Source organism: Pempheris klunzingeri, chromosome 22, assembly GCF_042242105.1.
Source record: "Pempheris klunzingeri isolate RE-2024b chromosome 22, fPemKlu1.hap1, whole genome shotgun sequence".
Classification (NCBI taxonomy): Eukaryota; Metazoa; Chordata; class Actinopteri; order Acropomatiformes; family Pempheridae; genus Pempheris; species Pempheris klunzingeri.
Genome location: NC_092033.1, coordinates 11,495,749 through 11,517,345, shown reverse-complemented (window position 1 = coordinate 11,517,345; position 21,597 = coordinate 11,495,749). Strand labels below are relative to the sequence as shown.

The following is a 21,597-nucleotide window of genomic DNA, read 5'->3' as shown; positions in this document are numbered from 1 at the left end:
GAACATGAGGAAGATAAACTCTGCAACTGTGCAAATATTCTGCTGATACAGCAGCTTTGGATTCTGTAACACAATTAACATTTTTTTTTTGTCTTTGTATCATATCAGCAGCGTTTATAGGTTACTGATAAGTTAGTGCTGATGCTGCACATTTGGTAGTAGGTATTCAATGAAAGTTTCAGACAGCTTAAACACTTCTTACACATGGTTTGACAACATTTGATGTATTTTTGTACAATTTTGTCTTCTAAATTGAATTTAAAGAGATATTGAATAAAATGTGAATAATTAAAGCATTGCTTATTATGGCCTCATTATTACATCAAATAGTTAATTTTAAATGCCTGTGCATCAATGCAGTCATGAATACTGGTCATATTGGTATATTTTGTGAAGATTTTAGGTCCTGGACAACAATTTAAAATAAACCTCTTAAAGGATCTTCATGAGTTTGCAATAATAAATTAAGCTGAATGGGTTAAATGAATAAATTTTTTAAAGTACTTCTTGATTCACATGATGCTAACTGAAACAATAATATACTATATGATATATAATATTCTCTATATGGTGTATAATTAAGGCCTATGAGGCTTACCATTTTATTTTATTTAGTGTAGAAATTACCTGATTGTGCTGAGCACAGAGCTTAGATTGCGTAATACTGACAAAATGCCCAAAATAATATAATTATGTCATTCCTTTGTCGGAAAAAGTTTGTGTCCATTGTTGGTGTGCCCACACAACCAGATGGAAATGAATAATTTGGAAACTGACGTCAGAGGTGGGATTGCCTAGAATGGAGGCTCTCGGGTGCGCTCGGCTCTCCCCTCGGTTATTTCCGGACGGTGGGTTAAATCCCCGCCCCGCTTCATTCCTGCGTTGTTTGGGGACAGTAGGAAGATGGCGGCGGCCCCGCTATACTGTGTCTGCCGGCAGCCCTACGATGTGAGCCGGTTTATGATCGAGTGCGACATCTGTAAAGACTGGTTTCACGGCAGGTAAGTAGGTTACAGTGTCTTTTAGAGATGCGGTTCGTTAGAAGTGACAAACACTGATTGTTTCTTAAAGAAAGGCGACGGTTCTGTGAGCGGTGTTGCCTGGTAGCTAACGTAACTTAGCTTGCTAGCGCTAGCGGTGGGCGACGGGGGTTTTAAACCGTCTATTGACGCGACTTTACGAAAGAAAGTGGCGTTTCTTTTCCTGAATTAGGCTTGAATTCACTCAGTTGTTCCGCCAATGGGATGTAAACATACAACATGTCCCCGGTCTATGTTACTATGTTTATAACCAACGCTAATGAGTTGAATAGAGCCCATAGCAAATAGTTTAAATCTACTAATATGCGGATCTATCAGGATGCCGAACTGTGTCAGTCAGCCTGAGTGATCCAACGCTTTGCGGGGTCATTTGCGTGACATGCTGAGGCCTCCTGTTTACCAGGTCCTTGTGGTTACTTCAGATAGAAGTTTAATACCGATTTTACTGTGATTCAACTGATCAAGAGCCAGTTGGACCAGTCGGTGTGTGCCAGTGTTTGGATTCAAGCTCGCAATCTGGCTCATCAAGTTAGGTCATTCAAGGCAGAGGCAACATTTTACATGTACGTTAAAGTGGTTTACATAAGCCTAATTTCACAAGCAACTTCTGTTTGCCTGCACACAGTCAGTAGGTCATTGTTGTACCGTGTTAAGTCATATTCAAAAATATAACAGATTTTCAAGCTTTGAATGCAACAAGAGTTTTCTTGTATTTTGGTGTGGTTTTAGTTGTTTACTTTATTAGAAAGCAAATGGAAGAGAACAAGGAGCTTGTTATGGTCGGGCTTTTGATTGACAGCTTGAGAAATTTAAATCCCCCTTTCAGGCAGAGAAGGCACATGGCAGGGGACCCCTAGTGGTTAACAGGGGAATTATTTAAAGGTACCAGGCAGCCACATGTCCCTGAACTGCATATGGTAGTTTTTTTTTTTGTCCTATTTTCTCTTCTTATAAATGTCCTATTACCATTTCTGGTTATAAATGGGCCAGTGGTGTTATAGATCCAGTTTTAATGATTTTATCATTCTTTGAGTGGGTGGTTGGATTCTGGCTGCCAAAATCATAATGGGAATTTTATTGTTGTGTAATAAAATCCTTTTGTCAGAGCATGCTTGGCCTAAAATGTCAGGTTTCAGTCGTTTGTGCTTTAGTCCACAGCCAATATTGCAGCATACACAGCACCTACGCTTTGGTGTCAAGAGAATTCGGCTCTGTTTTGGGGTAAAGTATTTTTGCTTGGATGAGCAGGTTCAACCCCGCTATCAGATGTGTGTGCAGCTCACCTTGTGCTCTGATCCTCAGAGAAGGAAGATAACAAGATTTCCCCATAGGTATCAAGAACATATATTATAACTGTTGTCAAATTGTATCTTATTTGTCAGACACAGATAACCAGCAAGGCCTGACTGTGCAACTGTCGGTTTTTATCTATGTGACTCTAAGTGGCCAACTTAGATAAAAGTTACACATGCCCCATTCTCCAGCCCTTTGAATCAGCCTGTGTGGGCGCATCTCCACAGCAACTGTTTATGAATACAATAATCTGTTTTTGCTCGTGTTGAAATGACGGAAGCCATTGCGTAACCACATTAAGTGCACTGCCAAAAAACTCGGCGGCCAGAATTTGTGGCGCAACAGAGCCAAAAAAGACTGGCTGCGTGTCATGTGCCAGCAAGAAAAGGAACAAATGTTGGAGCTTCCCCCATTGATGACTAATAAGCAGATAGTCTCACAAACACAGAGCAGAGCTCCAAAAACAACCACATTTCCTGCCTCTTTCCCACGAGGCTGGCCAGAAGGAAAGGGATATTCTCTGGCTTTAGATGGTGGCACGCCGATGGAGTGGAAAGGAGAGGAGCTCAACCTCCTGGTGCATGTTTGTCAGTGTGCTCGCTGAGGAGCTGTTTGTGTTTGTGTGGGGGACTTTGTTTCGCTGCCTCAGTTTCTGGAGAGTGTCCTGTTTTCCGTCACCTGTATCTCTCAGCATCTCAGTACACAATGCAGCCCAGGACTCTAATGGGATGAGGACTTTGGTATGGTAAACCGAACACTGAGTGGTTTATCTGTGTCTGTGTCGGAGTCGTGATCAGTGAGGTAAATGGAAAGTAAAAAGTACGTGCGTTTTGTCCACATATGGTGCTCTCGAATGCTTGCATGTGTAGACACCCATATTGGCACACATGACCCCTCCGAGTCTAGTCTTATGTCACAATGCCTACATTATACAGGTACATTTCCCTGGTCTATCAGGAACTTGTTTATGGGAAGTTTTTCTCTCCTGACATGGATTCAACTATTGAATTTGAAAATGGATCAGCGTATCACTAAAACATAGTCACACATAGGGTAGATGTAAGCTTTTATTATACCAGTCATTATGTATTCTATTCCAATTTCAATCTTTACTAAATTTAAATATGGTTAAATCATGGCTTTCTTTCATTACTTCCCAAAAATCTGTTGAAGCTATAAAACTATCCAAAAATCATTGATTAGAGCAAGAGTTGATTCAGGGTTTTCTCCCTATCCTCTGTCTTCATGTGACCCGGATTTATCCTGAATGCCTCAGGCACCAAAACCCACTACTACTGCCTGTGGTTTACATTATAGATGTTAGTTTGAACTGTGTTATTTACCATTTAGAGCCTCACCTAATTACAAGACCTGCTTCTTTTAAAAGGATTGTTTCCAAGATGCCAATTTACGTCAACACTGTGGATATAAGCGTGCTGGAAATCCTCACTGCGTCAAATCAGATCACAGGGTTTTACCCCAGGCACAGGGTAGGTGTCTGGCGCTCCGGTCAGCCCGTTGTCTGATTTAGGTACGGACGGTGGGGGTGATGATAGACCAGCAGGGCTCTGTCGGACAGAGGGAGTGATTGATTGGTACTCCAGCTAGCCAAGTTCAATGCACAATTCGTCAATGTCGCACAGGGTGTGAGCACACTAAAGAGAGATGGATAGCCTCTACAGAGTGTCTTTTTAGTGTTTACGCTAAGTGGATGGATGGACCAGTGGAAGGATTCTTCTTGTTTCACCACTGTTGTCCATGAAAGAGATGTTTCAGGTCATCTGTTTAGGTGTCTGATAAGTTAATTGGCCAAAGTAAAGAACCGCTTCATAGCTCCTGTTAAAAGCTATGTTTACATTCATTAGCAGGGTTATCTCTTGTGGGCAGGAAAACTGCATTACTTTTAGCCTGATCAATGTTGATTAGGATTCAACAGCCTCATGTATTGATTACCAGTCAGATTGAATTATGATATTAAACATGTAGCACTTCTGCAAAGAAATTCATATTTCATTAGGATTACTGTCATTAGAAGTTTACTTTGTAGTCATGTTCAGAACCATAAGTAGTAATTTGTGATATATTAGTAAAAAGTGTTAATTAGCAAGTGAAAAGAGAGGATTGCATCCACAAGTCAGTCCAGTCTGAGTTTGTTAGCTGATGTATTTCAGCAGCAGACAGTTACAAGACTGACTTTGTAGGTTTTACAAGGGCACTGGGGACCTTAACACAACCACGTTGAAGACATTTGTGAAGGCAGAACCTGTGTGCTTGAAGCCTCAAGGCAACTCAACCTACACCAAAAACAATTAAGTTGTCAAAACTCCCCGGGGCTCCCCGATGCCCCATAAACAACAAAGTGATCCTCTTTTGTTGTTTACCAGCTGACTACAGAGAGGCCCGCGGTCTCCCTCAAGCTGTAACCACTGCAGGGATGTTGGGTCTTTTTTATGCTTTGCGAGCTAAAATGATTTAACCAGTAAGTCCAAAATGACAGATCCCTATCCATCTGTCAGGGCTCAGTGGCTCTTACTGCTGTCCAAGTCCGGCACTGTTTATGTAAGCTTTGGCTGAGTGCATTAGTAAAAGGGCCGGAAGAGTCAGGTGCTCCTCTGGGGTAGATAAAGATAGCCAGGTGTGTTTAACTGCCCTCATCTCCTCTCTATCTCCGTCTCTACCACCCATCCATTAGGGATCTGCCAGCTCCCTAATGTAGGCGTGTCGCCACCCCATGCAGAGCGGTTATTTAGAGCTTAAAATAATGGTGATGCCCGCCTCCAGCCTTTGTGTCCCCGCACCGATCATTGAGGACAATGAACCCCTCACAGTGCATGGACTAATGAATAAGCCCTCTCAGTCACACAGGAAGGAGGCCCTTGATGAGAGGAAGTGGAGGGAGAGGGACTGTTGATGGCAGGGTCTTAGCCAAGTACACACATCTCCTCTCATTCAGGAAGGGATGTTTTGCTTAGTAATCTGCAGCAGTGCCGTCACAGAACCCCCCCCCTCCCCCAGTTTGAAGGCGAGCTTTTGTTTTCATCTTTGTGGCGTGTATTGACTGTACTCTCTATCACCTTCTGTCACAATACGCTCTGTTGTTGTCCTACAACACATGATAACACTTTCTCATTAAATATTAAGATGACATCACTTCAGTTGTCTCTAGTCCAATCCCTGCTCTGATTGCTCCCCAAGCAAATAAGGTTCACATTGGTTCAAGAGCTGTTTTGCACACTCGCCAGCTTTGCGATGATGCAATACATATTCAAGTCTGAGCAAGGCAGGAGGAAATACTTTGCTCTCTTTCCTCAGCTGAGTTTCCTCCCCCCTTATAATTTCTCTATCTCAAGTCCGCAGAGTTTCACAAGCTTGGGTGCCTTGTTAAGTAGTAATCTTTCCAGGTGACACATAAGCTGAGTCAGGCCAGCGTATGTGGCACAGTGCCCTGATTTCACACTGTGCTATTACATTTAGGTACCAAGTGCGATTAGGACAACAAAGTCACCTCTGCTGTGCACACGCTGCCCTCGCACATCTCGACACAGCCCGGCGGCAGAGACTGTGACTCATGCTTTCCCCCAGTGAACAGGCCACATGTTTGAACCAAGATTCCTGATACATGACCTAAGCTTAATACTACAGCCAAGCACTGAACAGTGTTATTGTTGGTCATCCGCTTGCTCACGTGCAGGAGCAGGAGCCATTCTTGGAGCTTCTTTTGTTTTGCATTTCCTTTTATATAGAGTTTTTTCTATGGATGTTAGAGGCAAAACGTAACTTGGGCCAACTTAATGGCAAATCGATTATATCATCAGTAGCTGAGAAAAGTTCACGACAATTGTGTCAACTAAATACATGTTATGGCACTTTCACCTAACTTGGTAGAAATCTTGACAGTTTGGCTACATGTGCTTGTCGAAAACAGCATTTGCAATGCAGACAAGTAAATGTTTTCAGTGCAAGCAATAATGGCAAAAGGTTGTATGTGTTAAACTGGGGAGAGGCTGCTACTGTTGATATCCTGTTAGTGCACCAGGGTGATTGGGGCAAGCATTCACACGAGCTCACCACTTCCTGATGAGTTAATGGCCCTCTGCTTTATTTCCTTTACAGTTTCCTGCAATTTCTTGTAGATCAAAGCTGATAGCAGGCTGTGATTATAGCTCCATTCCTCCTGCAGGCGTTCGCCTTTTAAAACGGCAACAAATACATCATTTACACCTAATGGTACCCTATGTCAGACCAAAGCCAGTCACAGGGGAAGGAGTGATGTTTTGAAGATGGCACATTTTAAGTTTCAATACCAGCGTGCTTGCAGTTTTGCTATGGATTGCATGGCGTGATTCCTTCCTCGGGTCAGCTGTCACAGTGCTAATGGGGCTTAGCGGCATGTTTCTTAATTAGCCGAAATTGAAAACGAGCAGTGGAAGTGGAGTAATTATATTAGCAGTCATGGGAAAAGTCTGATTAGTAAATTTGTAGCTTGGTGATGTACTGAAGGGTTTTTTTTGTCTGGATGCACTAAATGTGTCTCTTAACTGGCTTCGAATCAGATTTTCTGAACTACACGTTTATGACTAGATCAGCCCGTTTATAGATGCAGGAGTTTTGAGCAAAGTAAAGAAATGGAAAAGATTGCAGGAGTATCAGAAAAAGACATTTAATTGATATCTCCAGGTCAAGTGGGGACATACAATATGATCTTATAAAATGTAGTCATTGTGCTTAGATCTGACACAACACATTAAGATGACAAGCAGCATGGTCCATGTTGAGTACAGGGGCTCTTTTGTGTTTGACCTCTCCCTCACATCACATAACCATAAAAATGACCTGTGAACATGCTTGTGTCAGACAAACATGCAGCTTGCAGTTTTTCCAACTCTAAATAGACCTTGGTGTCCATTCAGGCTGACTGGCAACTTGGTTGCTCTTCCACCCATGCTGCTCTGGTATGCAACAGAGGAATGCATGTGTGTCGGTGCCTGTGGTTTAGCTGTTGCAGGACAGTCGGGGGTAATGGTATTAGTGACACTGTTGCAGATCTGCAACAAGACCACAATAAACCCTGCTATCTGTACAAGTGCAATGCTTGCCTGGTAATTACATAATTTGGATACAATACTTTTGCAGTGTTATGTATTTGGTGCAGATTAGTAATAGTTAAAACCAGATAAAACAAATTGTGTATAGCTCCATTAAAATGAGCTGAATCAATTGTAGCGGTGTTGATATTGGATTCTTAGATGTAACTGCTTTGCTGACTTTTCTTGTGGCTTGAGATGTTTAATTGAATTGAATGAATGAATTACAACTTGTAGGCTGATGCAAGCAGCTTTTCTGACTTTGTTGCTCAAAAACATGGTCTAAACGATATGATGTAAACGCAACATTAACCAGGGCCCAGGCGACACTGGTGCACTTGCATTATTATTGTGCAGAGGCTTTGAAATGTGATGTCCTGCTTCCTGTCTCAGAAACCAGTGAGGCTGCAGTTGTTGGAAAAATAGATCAGAGCAAAGGTCATTTTCTAGACCCAAACTGTACCTCTCTGTGTTTGTTTATCCCAAATCTATAACATCCCCTCTGGTCAGTTTGACAGTAAATTGGGTGTGATTTAGCTGTTCCAACTTGTCACGGTCAGACAAAGAACTCGGTGGTGTCCACAATTTTAATCAAGACTCTAAATCATGTTTTAGGCTCAGGATTTTATGGTCAGGCCAGTCAGAGATTCTAACTCATGTTTAAACATGTCTGAGAAAGTGTGAACCCGTTCTAATTGTATCTCCTATCCATCTCCAGCTGTGTGCAGGTGGAGGAGCATCATGCTGTGGATATCGATGTTTACCACTGTCCCAACTGTGATGTCGTACATGGACCCTCCCTGAGTGAGTACTGCTATTTGTCATCAGCAGCATTAGCGACATGTTATCTCATTCCTCAGAAACTATTCTCTGATTCTCTACCCTACATTTGTTTCTCTGACCGTCTTCCCATTCAGTTTTCCTCTCCCACCCCCGTCTCTGTATGTTGAACTGGTCCCAAGGGAAAAGGGCCACTCTCTGCAGTGTTACTCAAGTCCGCTTTTTTTTCTTTGGGGGTGGGGGCTGGGTAACCTCGGTTAGCCCAGAGGGCAGACATTAACAGGCTAATTGAATGGTGTTGTAAGCCCTCCACTTTGACTGAACAAGTCCCTCCATCTCCAGTCTTCCAGCACAGGGGTTGAGTAGTGAGTTCACGTCCTTATAAAAAATGGTGACGTGCATAATTTACCACTTTCTTGGAAAAACAAGCGGACATGTCAAAAGGGACAAACTGAAAACTAAACAGTCCTGTGAACCTCAGCCTTCTCTGTATGTTGCAGTGAAAAAGCGCAACAACTGGCACAGGCATGATTACACAGAGCCAGACGATGGATCGAAGCCGGTGCAGGCTGGGACCTCAATGTTTATCAAGGAGCTCCAAAGCAGAACCTTCACCAGGTAAATACCAGTTTGGACACATGCACGTGTATGCTTATAAAATGTCTCACTTGTCAACCCAACCACCAAGTGTCAAGCCTCGTTCATATCTGTTTACCCAGATAAAGAGTTCCTAACACAGCTGGTTTTACACCTAATGTAACGACAGTCCTGCCATATGTGTAGTTCAGCATCAGAATTAACCGGCTGACGGCTCCACAACACTAGACAGATGTATTGTATATGATTAGGCCGCACTGTGATTTAACTATGTTCCTCAAAGTAACTGTTTACACTCAGTGATTTAGATTTGGTGACCATGGGCTGTGCTAGTGCTCCCTCCATTCTTGTGTTCACTGTGATAGAGAGCAACGACTGTGGCGAGCAGATGGTTTGCAGTGGAGAAGGTTTTGCTATATTTGTGTTACTGAAAAGCAGCAGATTATCGAGGCTTTCTTCATCTTATTTAATCTTCTTTTCTCTATTAGCAATTTTCACCGACATTGAAAAATTGTTACAGAAAAGAGCAGCCCAATCCAACGAATCACAGCTAGTGCCATCTCGGTTTCTATGTTGTCGTTGTAACCCTGATGTGTAGTTACATTTTTGAGGCATATCTTTGCTGTGGTGTAGTCTACAGTGCAGTTATTGTGGCTAAGTGTGTAGGCTCTGAAGTTACACAATAACACCTTAACATAAACCTATAAATCTTAGACCTTAGATCCGAACTGCTGTTACTTTCAATATCAACATAAAAATCATCTTGAAGTAATCAGATGTCACTCATCTAAAATATCATGACTCTGAGACTGTGTCAATAAATTGGCAATGGATCAAGTTAACTGAACTTATTATGATCTTGTTCCAGTGGCGAAGAGATTCTGATGCGGATGAAGGGCGAGCTGGTGACCCCCAGATACCTGGAGAGACACGGCTTCAGCTACCCCATAGCGGTCACAGAGATGGAGGACCTGGGACTCAAACTCCCAGCCCCTACTTTCTCTGTCAAAGATGTGGAGCAGTATGTGGGTAAGGACACTTAATAATGATGCGGCTTTATTCTGCAGTGTGGAACAGTTGTTAGCTGTTGTCAGCTGTATCGAATTCACAATAACACATTAGTGTTTATCCTTTGGGAAGGATGTGGGTGCTGTGATTGGAATACACAGTAGCCTCAGCCTGCTTAAAAGCTAATGAAACCACCCAACACCAGCCAGCTAAGTGGCCATCGCTGAGCAGGCGCCATCTGTGTGTCAATATGAACAGGTTTGCAGGTTCATGGGGTTTTAACCCACTTATCAGGCATCAGGCGACAGCTGAATGAGTTCTAAATGAGTGACGTCTAAGCTTTCAGTACCCTCTATATGACCACTATGCTTCCTTATTGAGGCAGCCTGCCACTTCCCAGCTCCTATTACAATCCCATTACCAAGCCCAACAGTGTTTTTATCATTAAGTTCAGATTACAGACTCCCGCCCTCACTTTATCTCTCTCTCTCCCATGCCCTATTGAGCATTAGGCCAAGGCACAGGTGTTGTGACCAGGGACTGAGTGTCAAGTTACATTTCTTGGAAGACAATTGGACAACAGGAGTGAACACTGATGTTTTCTGTGTCTCACCAGGGTCTAAACGGTTGTGAAGCCAACTTAGTGTGTGGCCAATGATTAGGCCCAGTGGAAATCTTATGATGGAGGTCCATAAACACAACTTGTACTGAAGATTGGTACAATAGAGACCCTGAACATAATATAGATATATCAGATGTGTTGGTTAAATGCTCAGTTCATTACACCAGGATTTGGTCCCTATGCAAACCTTAAGGAAAAGTCAGAATGTTACTTTATTAGATGCCTTACAGCAGTGAGTTGTATCTTTAAAGGTACATTCGTATCTATCTACTCTCTGCCTGGAGTGATTAAATGTTTGCAGCGGCCAAAACACAGGCTGCCCCAGCCCCTGCTGCTGAACATGTGTCAGATGAAGAGGAAAATCAGAGCAGAATGTGTAGAAACACTGGATTTAAATGTTGACCTGACCCCAAATTATACTTAATCATTTTAGTCCGACAATACACATCTGTGGGATTGTGAAACTGGCTTTGAAGAAGCACAGAAAAATAACACACTTTTCCCATAAGGTTTGTGTAGAAAATGCTATGTGAGCAAACTATGCACTAACTATGCTTACAGAGTGCAGAGGTCACATTTTATTGTATATCATACAAAAAATAAATACAGTAAGCAGTAGTCAAGAAGTAGAATATGCAATAGTGCCAATTAAGGAATATGGAGAGGGAAAACATTTTCTTTAACCGATTTAAATGAATGCAGTTACAAGACAGTAGTGTGTTGACAGAGACATATTTGCAACAATTACCTCAATTAATGACCTCTTTAACATTACTGGGTGTTGTAATATATCATTGTGATTACAGCAGGATGTCGGGCAGCTCAAGTGGGTCTCAAGATGGTTCAATATTGTGGATTTTGAGCGTTAAAGCTGGTGTTTGAGTTTGTGATGCTGGTCTTTGAGCACGGGGTTGTGTGGTTTCCAGGCAGCTTTGTTTCTCACTGTGTGACTGACTGCCTTTACTCCAGCTGTTCTCTGTCATCGGACGCTGGCCAGCTGGGCCTTCAGAGGTGTGTGTGTGACTGTGTGTGTGGCGGGGCGGGGGCAAGAACACTGCAAAGGGGTAATAAAAAAGCTGAGTGGGAGGGGTGTGGGCAAAATACAACAACCAGCTGTCTGCTACACACAGTACACCCCAGGCCTACTTCCGGCCCCATGTGTCACCCAAGTGTGATTTGTAGTGTCCCAACTGTTAGCTGTGTGCTATGTGTCTCTGCTCTGGCTTCTTTTTTCTTATCCTTACAAGCATCTGTTTTTTGTCTCTTCGGCGCAAACCCACCACACGAAGCATGTGCACGCTCTCTTTCTCACATCTATACATGCATTTCCCTCTATACTCGACGTCTCCCACGCACACATAGGCGTCAAATGCAGTGGCCTTCTCACCTCCACCCACTTCCCCTCCTCGGGGACTGGTGGTCTGGACAGATTGACAGATTGTCTCACTTGCCGCCACTGTACACCCCCCACACACACACACTGCCATATTGGTGCCAGTTTCCCTAAGGGGCTTGAGCTCTAAAAGCACATGGAAATGCCAACAGGACACTGACCCCAGTGAACCCCACACCCACTCAGCAACCAATTAAAAAGTTGAAGATATTTTTCCCTCAATAAGTTTTGACCACATGTGGACTTAACGGAACATATCTCCCATCTAGGTGGCGACAAAGTCATCGATGTGATAGATGTGGCACGGCAGGCGGACAGCAAGATGAAGCTCAGCGAGTTTATCAAGTATTTCACCAAGCCGCATCGACCCAAGGTCCTCAACCTCATCAGCCTGGAGTTCTCTGACACTAAGTAAGCTATTCTCCAGTCTGCTCGCTCTGTGGGCTAAAGGATAAGCTTCAATAAGCACAGATTCATAATAAGCAATAACAGTACAGTCAGCCATGTCACATATCTGAAAATACTGAAATAAACCAGCACTGGCTGTCTGGCAAATATGCTGGCAAATCCAAACTTGGTTGAACTTTTATGCAAAAGAAGGTTATTTCTTGCAACTTCTAATCAGTAAAACATAATTTCCCATGTCTGCATTTCAGATCAGTCACATGGTGACTAAACCTGACTGATACAGGAATTCTTTGACAGATTCCTGATATTGGTATTTGGGAATTTGAAAAGATGACAAATAACAATACATCAGCTGATAGTACATTAAACAAACTCATAAGAAGCATGTTAATCATGATGTCTGAGTCTTGTTTTCATTTTGCTTCAAAATATTGAATCAACCCAGCTGTCAGTATTGTATTTAACTCTAACCTTCCCTTTCGTTTCACTTTTTGCCTCGCTCCAACCACCTCTTAAGGATGTCGGAGTTGGTGGAGGTTCCTGACGTGGCTCAGAAGATGTCCTGGGTAGAGAACTACTGGCCGGACGACTCCTTCTTCCCCAAGCCCTTTGTGCAGAAGTACTGCCTCATGGGGGTCAAGGACAGCTACACAGATTTCCACATAGACTTCGGAGGCACCTCCGTCTGGTACCATGTTCTCTGGGTAAGTGTGTGCATGAAAAAGGACTGAATGCGTTTGGAAATCAGGCAAAAATGTACAATGATTTGTTCCAGCCCACCTTAAGTCCTTGTTTGTTGTTGAATGTAAGACCATACTACCCTTTCATTTGTCAAGCTCAGTGATTTTCATCTTATTTGTATGTACTGAGGTATTTAGGGCAGGCAGTCATGGCTGATTGGCTAGCACTTGCTGAAAGGTCACCCCACTTCTCACATCGCATCTATTCATCAGGCAGCTCCAGGGACAGCACTGCTGTGCCTGTATTGATGATCTCCCTCTCCCTCTTCCATAAACTAAAGTTGACATTAATTTTAAGGTGTCCGTGGGCGGACGTTTGTGGGTGTTGTTTGTAACAGCAGCATCGCCACAGCTGCAATGATCAAGCATTCGCATCATGTAAGTGTCATTGAAATGTGGTGACTGTTATGTCAAACTCCTCTTCATCTGCCTTCTAGGGTGAGAAGATCTTCTACTTGATCAAGCCCACTCCTGCCAACCTTGCACTATACGAGTCATGGAGCTCCTCGCCCAATCAGAGTGAAGTGTTCTTTGGGGACAAAGTGGACAAGTGTTACAAGTGTGTTGTTCCCCAAGGAACCACCCTGCTCATCCCCACAGGTCTGTTTTTATGTTTATATTTATGCTTGTGTGAAGTTTATTTGAGCGTTTTCTTGTGACACCATTAATCTTGACAGCCAAAGGAGCTTTATTGCTGACTTTTAGGATGCTTTCACACATGTAGAATCATGTTCCGGTGACTGACAGCACTTAACTGCTTCTTAAGTCTATTTATGTACTCTGGTGTCAGTAAGTGCTCATGAAGAAATAACTGATCATGAATATTACTGGTGTTGGGCTGCAAATTAACAGTATGAAATGAATAATGACAAACAGGTAGAGATGGGATGTAAAAAAGGAACCTCGTACAGCAGTCTTAGATAAGGCAAGTTATTGGTATAACACCTTTCAACAACAGAGCAGTTCGAAGTACTTTACAGATGACATTAAAGGCAAGAAAATAAACTCAAATGATCACCTACTTTGTGGTTTCCAAGCACTGTACATTTCAAACACTCAAACACACGACTGTCTGTGTCACATTATTGCTGGATCCCGACTAACTGCTCTGCACCAACTCAGCTGACCTGTTGGCTGGATTTGTTTGTCTTTTCACACGCATTCAAAAGCTAAAATAATCATGCTTCCCATGGCTCCTGCCAGGAAAATACAGGCCTCTTGAAGGTCCTCTATCATTGCCAAAGGAAAATAACAGAGAGGGAATTTCCTCCTGAGCAACAACCAAAACAGTTCTTAATTATCATAATTACAATGGAAAAATGAAGAAAAACAGTGCTATTATGTAATATGATGAAAGTTGCAATGCAGATCACAGCTTTCCCCTCTACATTCCTTTAAGTAGCAGTCCTGTTGTCGTAAATTAAAAGAAACTAAAAAGATGTTTGTGTTTAATGTCACTAACTGAATATGACATGCTTTCTTTGCCAGAAGTGAAGCTAATGTCTTCAGTCATACAATTATCCATCCATCCATCAGTCTCTCAATAGACTTTTTAAGCCGATAGAGTTCCCTTGCTCTCTCCATGCACCCAGACAGACAAAGCTCAGTTCAGCCCATCAACTGCTGGACGTCCTCAATCAGTCTTCTAGCAATGCTTTCTCAGCAGGCTGAAGCGGCATTGTAAAAAAGTGCTTTTGGCAGAGGGAGGGTGTGGAGAGGTGGGAATTAAGTGGGGGTCAGAGAGCACAGTAGGTCAGTCAACCAGTGCATTATCAGACCTGTCTATCAGACTTACACCCCCCCCCCCCAAAGGCTCTGCTTTCTCTCACTTTGTGCCGTGTAAAGAGCACTGATTATTTGAGGGGGAAACACGTCGTTGTGAGAGACAAACTTTACTGTTTTATGTTTTTTTTTAAGTCTTGACAGTAGGAGAATAACAAATTTGGTATATGTGCACTTTCTGCAAGGGCAAACGTATCACTGCTGTAAATATCCACATGTATTCATGCAGATCCCTCTAACTTACACATATTTGAAGTGCCTAGTTTTGAGGTGTCAATTTAGGTGTCCTCACTAAGTATGTTATTGTATGTAGTCGGCCTGTGGGTGAGTTGTGTGAAAATCTGTCCTGTGGCGCCCCCTACAGGCTGGATCCATGCTGTTCTCACCTCTCAGGATTGCATGGCGTTTGGAGGGAACTTCCTTCACAACCTCAACATTGGCATGCAGCTCAGGTAAACATCTCAGATAATACAAGAATGACTTGGTTATGTATGCTTTTTAAATGCAACCAAGATATACCTTTGCTTTTGTATTTGTTAATGCATCACTAGACTATTTGGTATTTCACCTGTTGGTTTGTAGGTGTTATGAAATGGAGCGTCGTCTGAAAACCCCAGACCTCTTTAAGTTTCCGTACTTCGAGGCTATCTGTTGGTATGTGGCTAAGAACCTCTTGGAAACGCTAAAAGGTGAGAAATAGAAATATACACGAACCACAGAGATGACAAGATGTAATAGTAGATTTAAGAAGATTTACATATCGGATATCAGACTGTAAATGTAACGCTAATGGTTGATAAGAGCATCTGTTCAAATGAGTATAGTCTGAACGATGGAATTTAAGTTGCAATTACAGCTGAAAATAATGATATGAAAAACTAAAAATCACACAATTTAGAGGTGCTTGGCTTTTACTAGGCCGAGACAATAGTAAAAAAAAAAAAAAAAGGACCAAAGTTCAGCTCTGAAGGTTACTGCTGCTCACCACTGTCTAAATAATATGTATCAGCTTTAGAAGTTACAGTGCAAACTGACTTAAATCTTCTTAAGATAGTTTTAACATTTAATCAGTTGTAAATTATTAAGTCAGTTTAATGTCATATAATTTTTCTTCTTTTTTTTTTCCTGTCTCAGAGCTACGAGAGGACAACTGTCCGCCACCAACCTACCTAGTGGAGGGAGTCAAGGCTTTAATCAGTGCACTGAGGACCTGGTTGAAAAGAGAGGTGAGAGTGGGCCACAGTGTTCTCACAGTCGTCTCCATGCACCTGACTCTGCCTCAAATATCTACAGTTCAGATGGTCATTGTTACAGTCGGGGACGTCACTGCTGTTTGTTATCTCCTGGATGTGTGTCACTGGCCAACAACAGACTTCTTTCTGTCCACTGCTCCTGTCTGAATGTGGTCTGTTGTGGCTTTGCAGGTGACTGAGCCCACCAGTGAGGTACCAGATCATATCAGGCCGAACCATCTCATTAAAGAGCTGACAAAGGAAATCCGCTACCTGGAGGTAAGGAGGGCCCAGGAGCAAAGCTTATAGGAGAAGACTGGACCTTTAAACTTAATGCAGGTGTTGATGTCAGGCCCTGAACTGAAACTGCTTTTAACTTCACCATAAACATGCTACAAAAAGCTGCAGCTTGTTTTTCAAGAAACAAATTCAGGACAGTCAGACCTCAAACACTTTCACTCATGGATGTAATCAAATACCATCATGGTACTCTGGAAAATGTTCTTCTCAATTATGTCCTTTATTTAGCAGTGTCTAACATCAGAAGCCACATACACGGTCATATATTTTATGCAGCTGCTAGGTAGCAATAAGCACAAGTAAAACAATGACGTACCTGCACACAGATGTGGTGACCACTAACGGCTTTCTTCAGATAATGTTGAGGGTGAACTACCCTACCCTGTGTGTTAAGACAAGTTGGATGACATGTTGCACATCACATGTTGCACATCACCTGCAAATTTCCCTCCACATGGAAAAAGAAATTAACTGTGCTGTGGAAACTTTATCAGCACAGTACATTATCTGTGCTTCTTTTTCCCATGGAGCAATTTTTTGAACTTGTGAGAACTCTGTTTATGAGGCAACTTTAGAAAACAAAATAACAAAAAGGAAAGAAAGAAAACTATTAAAAAATGGGTTCACTGTGGGCAGCATTTTCTTGCAGGCAATTCATGAACTTGTGAACCTGTAAATTATTTGGTAGATGCTTGACTCCAGGATGTGTTTTTGCTATTTTCATCACCAGGAGGAACCAGTCAGTGGTAGCAAGCCAGTGAAATCTCAGGGAAGTGGCTGTGGAGTCTCATCTGGATCAAATGGCTGCCCGGCCACTCGCTCCACACTGGAGAAGCTGTGCCAGGCCCGGCGGGCGAGAAGGGCTGCCAGGCGGCTGAGGGAGCAGCAGCGACAGGGCCCCAGAGTGCCCTCCAACCTGGACATCTTAGAGCAGCACACCAGGGAGGTGCTGAAGAGGCTGGAGGTGGGACCGCTGGAGGAGGTGAGAGTCTAGGAGCAGCCACTGTTTGCTGGTGGTAGCTCACAAAAAACTTACAAGAAAATGTAAACGTGTATGTGGACTAAAAGATGTAATGGGTTGTATTTAATTACTGCCTGTCTGTACTACTCAGGATGCGGCGTTCTGTGCCAAGGTTCATGGGAAGCTCAACAAAGTGTCAACTGCATCAGCTGCTGCTGCAGAGTCTTTAGATGACAACCACCTACGGCTCATGCTGGTCAACGGCAGAATTATCAGGTGAGAGCTCACTTTTCTTTGGTCAACACAGCAATGCTTTTGCTTCTCATTATTTAAGGCTCAGCGGTCATTCGCACTGAGTCAGTCACCCTAAGCTTGGAAGATTTGTTTCATTTATGTGCATTTAACACACAATAAATAAATAATAAACGCACAATAAATGTTCATAAAGACTGAAATAATAGGCTAATTTAGAAAGACCTGAAGAAGAGTTGCAATTCTGTGCAGATGTAAAATCCGTCCAGCTTTCTAAAAAACAGCTGATCCCGAACACAGTGAGAAAATCCATCAGAGTTTATCAAATGATAAATATAGCAAATTCAACAATAATAAATGACATGACATTGGTTTTTACTTTGGAAACAATGCAACAGGGAAGTCAATCAAGGGACACAGAATGTGAATCTTTCTACTCTACAGTCAACATGCATGTATTTAATGGCAAAATTAAATTGTTTCATCATTCAAACTTGTGCCTTTGTGTTTGCAGAGATATGAGGCGGCCAGGCAGCAGCCCGGTAAAGACAGAGGGTGAACAGTCACCTGTTTGCCAAGGCCCACCAAAGAGTTGTGTGGAGATTAAGTTGGAGAGGACGCATGAAAGTGACGAGCAGTACAGCACAGATGAGAAATCCACACTCCTCAGTAAGTCACCAGTGGCTGCTCATTATTATCATTATTATTATTATTATTAAACATATTTTAGCAGAGTTGGAGATCAAGTGTTCCTTGTCAGCGTTTTGAGCTCATGGAGTGTTCCTGTGTTACCCCAGGGGGTCTGGTGAGGGTGAAGACTGAACTCAGGGAAGAAGTCTCAGGACACTCCAGTGTGTCGGACATGGATTCAGACAGCGAGTCTTCCACAGAGGTAAATCTGATACGTCACACCATCTTATATTACACTCTGTGAAAGAGAGGGAAAGTCAGGACGAGCCTTCTAACAGCTTCACACTATGTTCTCAACACTGAAGCACGAGTGGCTCCAACTTACTGAGATGAATCAGATGAAGTCTGATCATAACTCCATAATCGAATGTGTTTGAAGGCTGAATTTCTTTGTCATGATAAGGTTCTAAACTGATTATTGATTTTGTTTACCTATTTTTATTTATGTATTTGTTAATTCATCAGGGAAAGTGCACATTAGTAAATATTTCTGTAAATGCACAATGTTTAACATAATTATAACACTAATTTAGAATCAAAAAAGTTGTTGAAGCTGTTAATAAGTGTGCAGAGAAATAATTAAGAGATTATGGATGTAACAAATATCATACAGGACATGTTTATACTACATTGGGGTGGGGTTAATAGCTATATATACAGTGCATAGAATACATAAATCAGTCTGTAGACCATAATTAAACATTTGGAGCTGGACAGTAACGCATGAATGCATTATGTCAAGTCCAATAATTAGAAATACAACCGGCAGCACCTCAGTGGGCTGCACAGGAGTTCCAAATCAATTAAACTGACTTTTCAACTCTGTGATTACTGATGCAGCCTTTTCTAACATTAATATTGCTTTGCCGATGTAGCGTAAATCGTCAGCGTTGTCGTCCTCTACTGATGAGGACTCAGAGAGCTCCCCGGAGGAAGAGGAGGAGACGGGCTCATCTCAGCAGAAAGGCTCAGGGCACACCATAGAGCTGGACCAGTCTGGCCAGAAACTCAGGCACAAACACAAACCACTCAAACGGTGAGAAACATGTGCAAAGATGTTTAAAATGGCCTCAGAGCTGTCATGTGTATTATTTTAATGTGCATGTAGAGGTAGTAAGTGATCGAGTCCTGTGTGCCTCCTACAGAGAACGTCCTACCTCACCCAGCACAGAAGAGGCCATTCAGGGGATGCTGTCTATGGCCGGCCTGCTGTGCTCCTCCAAGCCGGAGAAGGTAGCCTCGCCCCAGGAGCCCTGGTGGTCCAGCCCCGGCCAGTGTTCGCCGCTGGAGCAGAGGGAGGCGGCGCAGCACCAGCACCAGCACCAGCACCGACTGCAGGGGGACAAGAGCCCGATGGACAGCCAGGGCAACAGCAGCGAGGCCTGGGACAATCAGGGGCTGCCCAGCCCCCTCAGCCAGAGCCACGGCAGCAGCCCAGAGACGGACTACCAGTACTGTGACCCCTCCATGTCTCCTCCGCTGCACCCCTCCAAGAGGCACGCCCCCAACCCCCCACCTATCAGCAATCAGGCCACGAAAGGTTTGGACATGAGATTATTTTACTTCCTGTCGGCATAAAGTTGAGAGATTCTCTATATTTTAATGAGCGAGGAAAAGAAGATGTGATTGTCTGTGGCAATGTGAAAAAATTGCAATTTACAGATGATACACATTTCACATTTGTAAATCTGAGGCCATCTGTAAACAATCGATTAGTCATTTGACAGAAATTACTGCCACAATTCTGATGATCAACTTCTTAATTTTAGTCATTTAAGCTTAAAGTGTTACTAAAATAAGTTCTCACTTCTAAAACGTGAACATTTGCTTTGCTATATTTAAATGATTTAGACTTACATTTAAATATGTAGTGTTGTATTTTTGTATGGTTTTATTTGTGTACAATTTCAGGAACCAACATCTTATGTAATGTATTTTATGTTAGTTGCAGCCCTAGCCCCAATGAATCAGTGCTGCTAACATGCTGTGTGCTTTTATTTCTTTTCTTTTATTATTTTTTTAGGCAAGCGACCCAAAAAAGGAATGGCCACAGCCAAGCAGAGACTGGGGAAGATCCTGAAACTCAACCGACACAGTCGAGTCTTTGTGTAACACTCCAAATCTTCAAAATGACGAGTGGGGATGTATTCTTGAAGAAAAAAAAAGAACCATTTGTGTATTTGTTGCCAGACACTTTTGTGCTGTAGAAATGGGCAAAAAACAAAACAACAAACACACTGCCTGGAGACGACCGTATCTGAACGAATCTTGACACGATAAAAAAAAAAAAAACACACACACACGCTCACTGTGCATGCTTAGGAGACAGGGTATTGGATTTGAAATAAGCAAGTGCACGACTTCACCACAAGCACACTAAGGACAGAGCAGAAAGGAGCTACGGGAGGCGGAGCAGACGAGCATGCTACGACACTTCCTGCTGCAGGGAAATGTGGACTGAAGCTCCTGCGGGCATTTAAACGGACAGAGGAGATGTACGAGGTCTACCAAACGAACAAACTAAAATGCTTGCTTCGCCGCAGAGCAGCAAGACATCTACTGCTTCTGATGCCAAGATCACCTGCATCACATTCACTAATATCTCCTCTCTCTGCTGAACCCCCCCCCCCCTTCTCCCCTCCCCTCCCCTCCCCACGACCTCCTCTTGCTTCATGGCTACCTGCGACAGAGTGAACAGGACGGAGGAGCAGATGATCTCCTGCAGGGTCTTTTTTTTTTCCCTGAGGGACACCGAGGTGCTACGGAGGAGAACTGAAATTTCAAAATGGTGCTTATTGTTTGTTTTCTCTACTCAAGCTTGCCCCCTTCCAGCCCTCCCCCCCTCCTCCCACTTTTTCTCCTTTATCTCAATCACACCAGCAATAATGACTTTGAGGAGAGGACAGAGCGAGAGGCAGCACTTTGGGCGCGATCCTCCACCCCCGATTCTTCTGATTTGGAGGAAAATCTCAATCAGTGCAGTACAGACTTGCACAAATTTGTGCAAAATGCTCTCTCGACTCTGCACTATGTTGATAATTAAGGGGGGGAGGTCTGTGTCTCTGAGCTGTTTGGGCTAAAGTGGCCCAAAGTGCTGCCTCTCTGAATTAGTTTAAAATAGGAATTACGAGTCGCTTGCTCGGTCTAAAAAAAAAAAAAAGACAACCGAAGATGACAAAATGACTCGCATGATATCCTGCTTAATTTATTTCTCGTTTTATCTGTGATGTTGATTTTTTTAATGTGTTATTTTTATGGATTCTGAATGATGTATTTATTAATTGAAAGAGATAATGATTTTTATTATATTTTGACCCTAAAACCTCGGCTATTCTGAGGGATGTTTCTTTAATAGGTGTTTTTTTTTTTTTTTATCTTTAACATACTTTTTGTAAATGTGGATGTTTTAGAGTTC

At 42.8% G+C, this 21,597-nt stretch overlaps 1 protein-coding gene across 1 annotated transcript; it reads left to right on the top strand.

The window, feature by feature from the left end:
* The first annotated feature begins 903 nt into the window (after nt 1-903).
* On the top strand, nt 904-21,362 carry kdm7aa (lysine (K)-specific demethylase 7Aa). Its single transcript, XM_070853553.1, has 18 exons — nt 904-1,001; nt 8,136-8,221; nt 8,698-8,815; nt 9,663-9,823; nt 12,087-12,228; nt 12,743-12,929; nt 13,403-13,565; nt 15,112-15,199; nt 15,330-15,436; nt 15,882-15,973; nt 16,172-16,258; nt 17,010-17,261; nt 17,392-17,516; nt 18,007-18,161; nt 18,290-18,384; nt 19,058-19,218; nt 19,328-19,722; nt 20,206-21,362. The coding sequence occupies exons 1-18, from the start codon at nt 904-906 to the stop codon at nt 20,292-20,294; spliced, it is 2,601 nt and encodes an 866-aa protein (XP_070709654.1). The 3' UTR covers nt 20,295-21,362.
* Nucleotides 21,363-21,597: the final 235 nt, after the last annotated feature.

Bases quoted from the DNA above. Each gene is read 5' to 3' on its own strand.
- kdm7aa (XM_070853553.1), top strand. From the start codon at position 904: ATGGCGGCGGCCCCGCTATACTGTGTCTGCCGGCAGCCCTACGATGTG. The intron at 17,517-18,006 runs GTGAGAGCTCAC...TTGTGTTTGCAG, and splicing joins GTCAACGGCAGAATTATCAG to AGATATGAGGCGGCCAGGCA. The intron at 18,385-19,057 runs GTAAATCTGATA...TTGCCGATGTAG, and splicing joins ACAGCGAGTCTTCCACAGAG to CGTAAATCGTCAGCGTTGTC.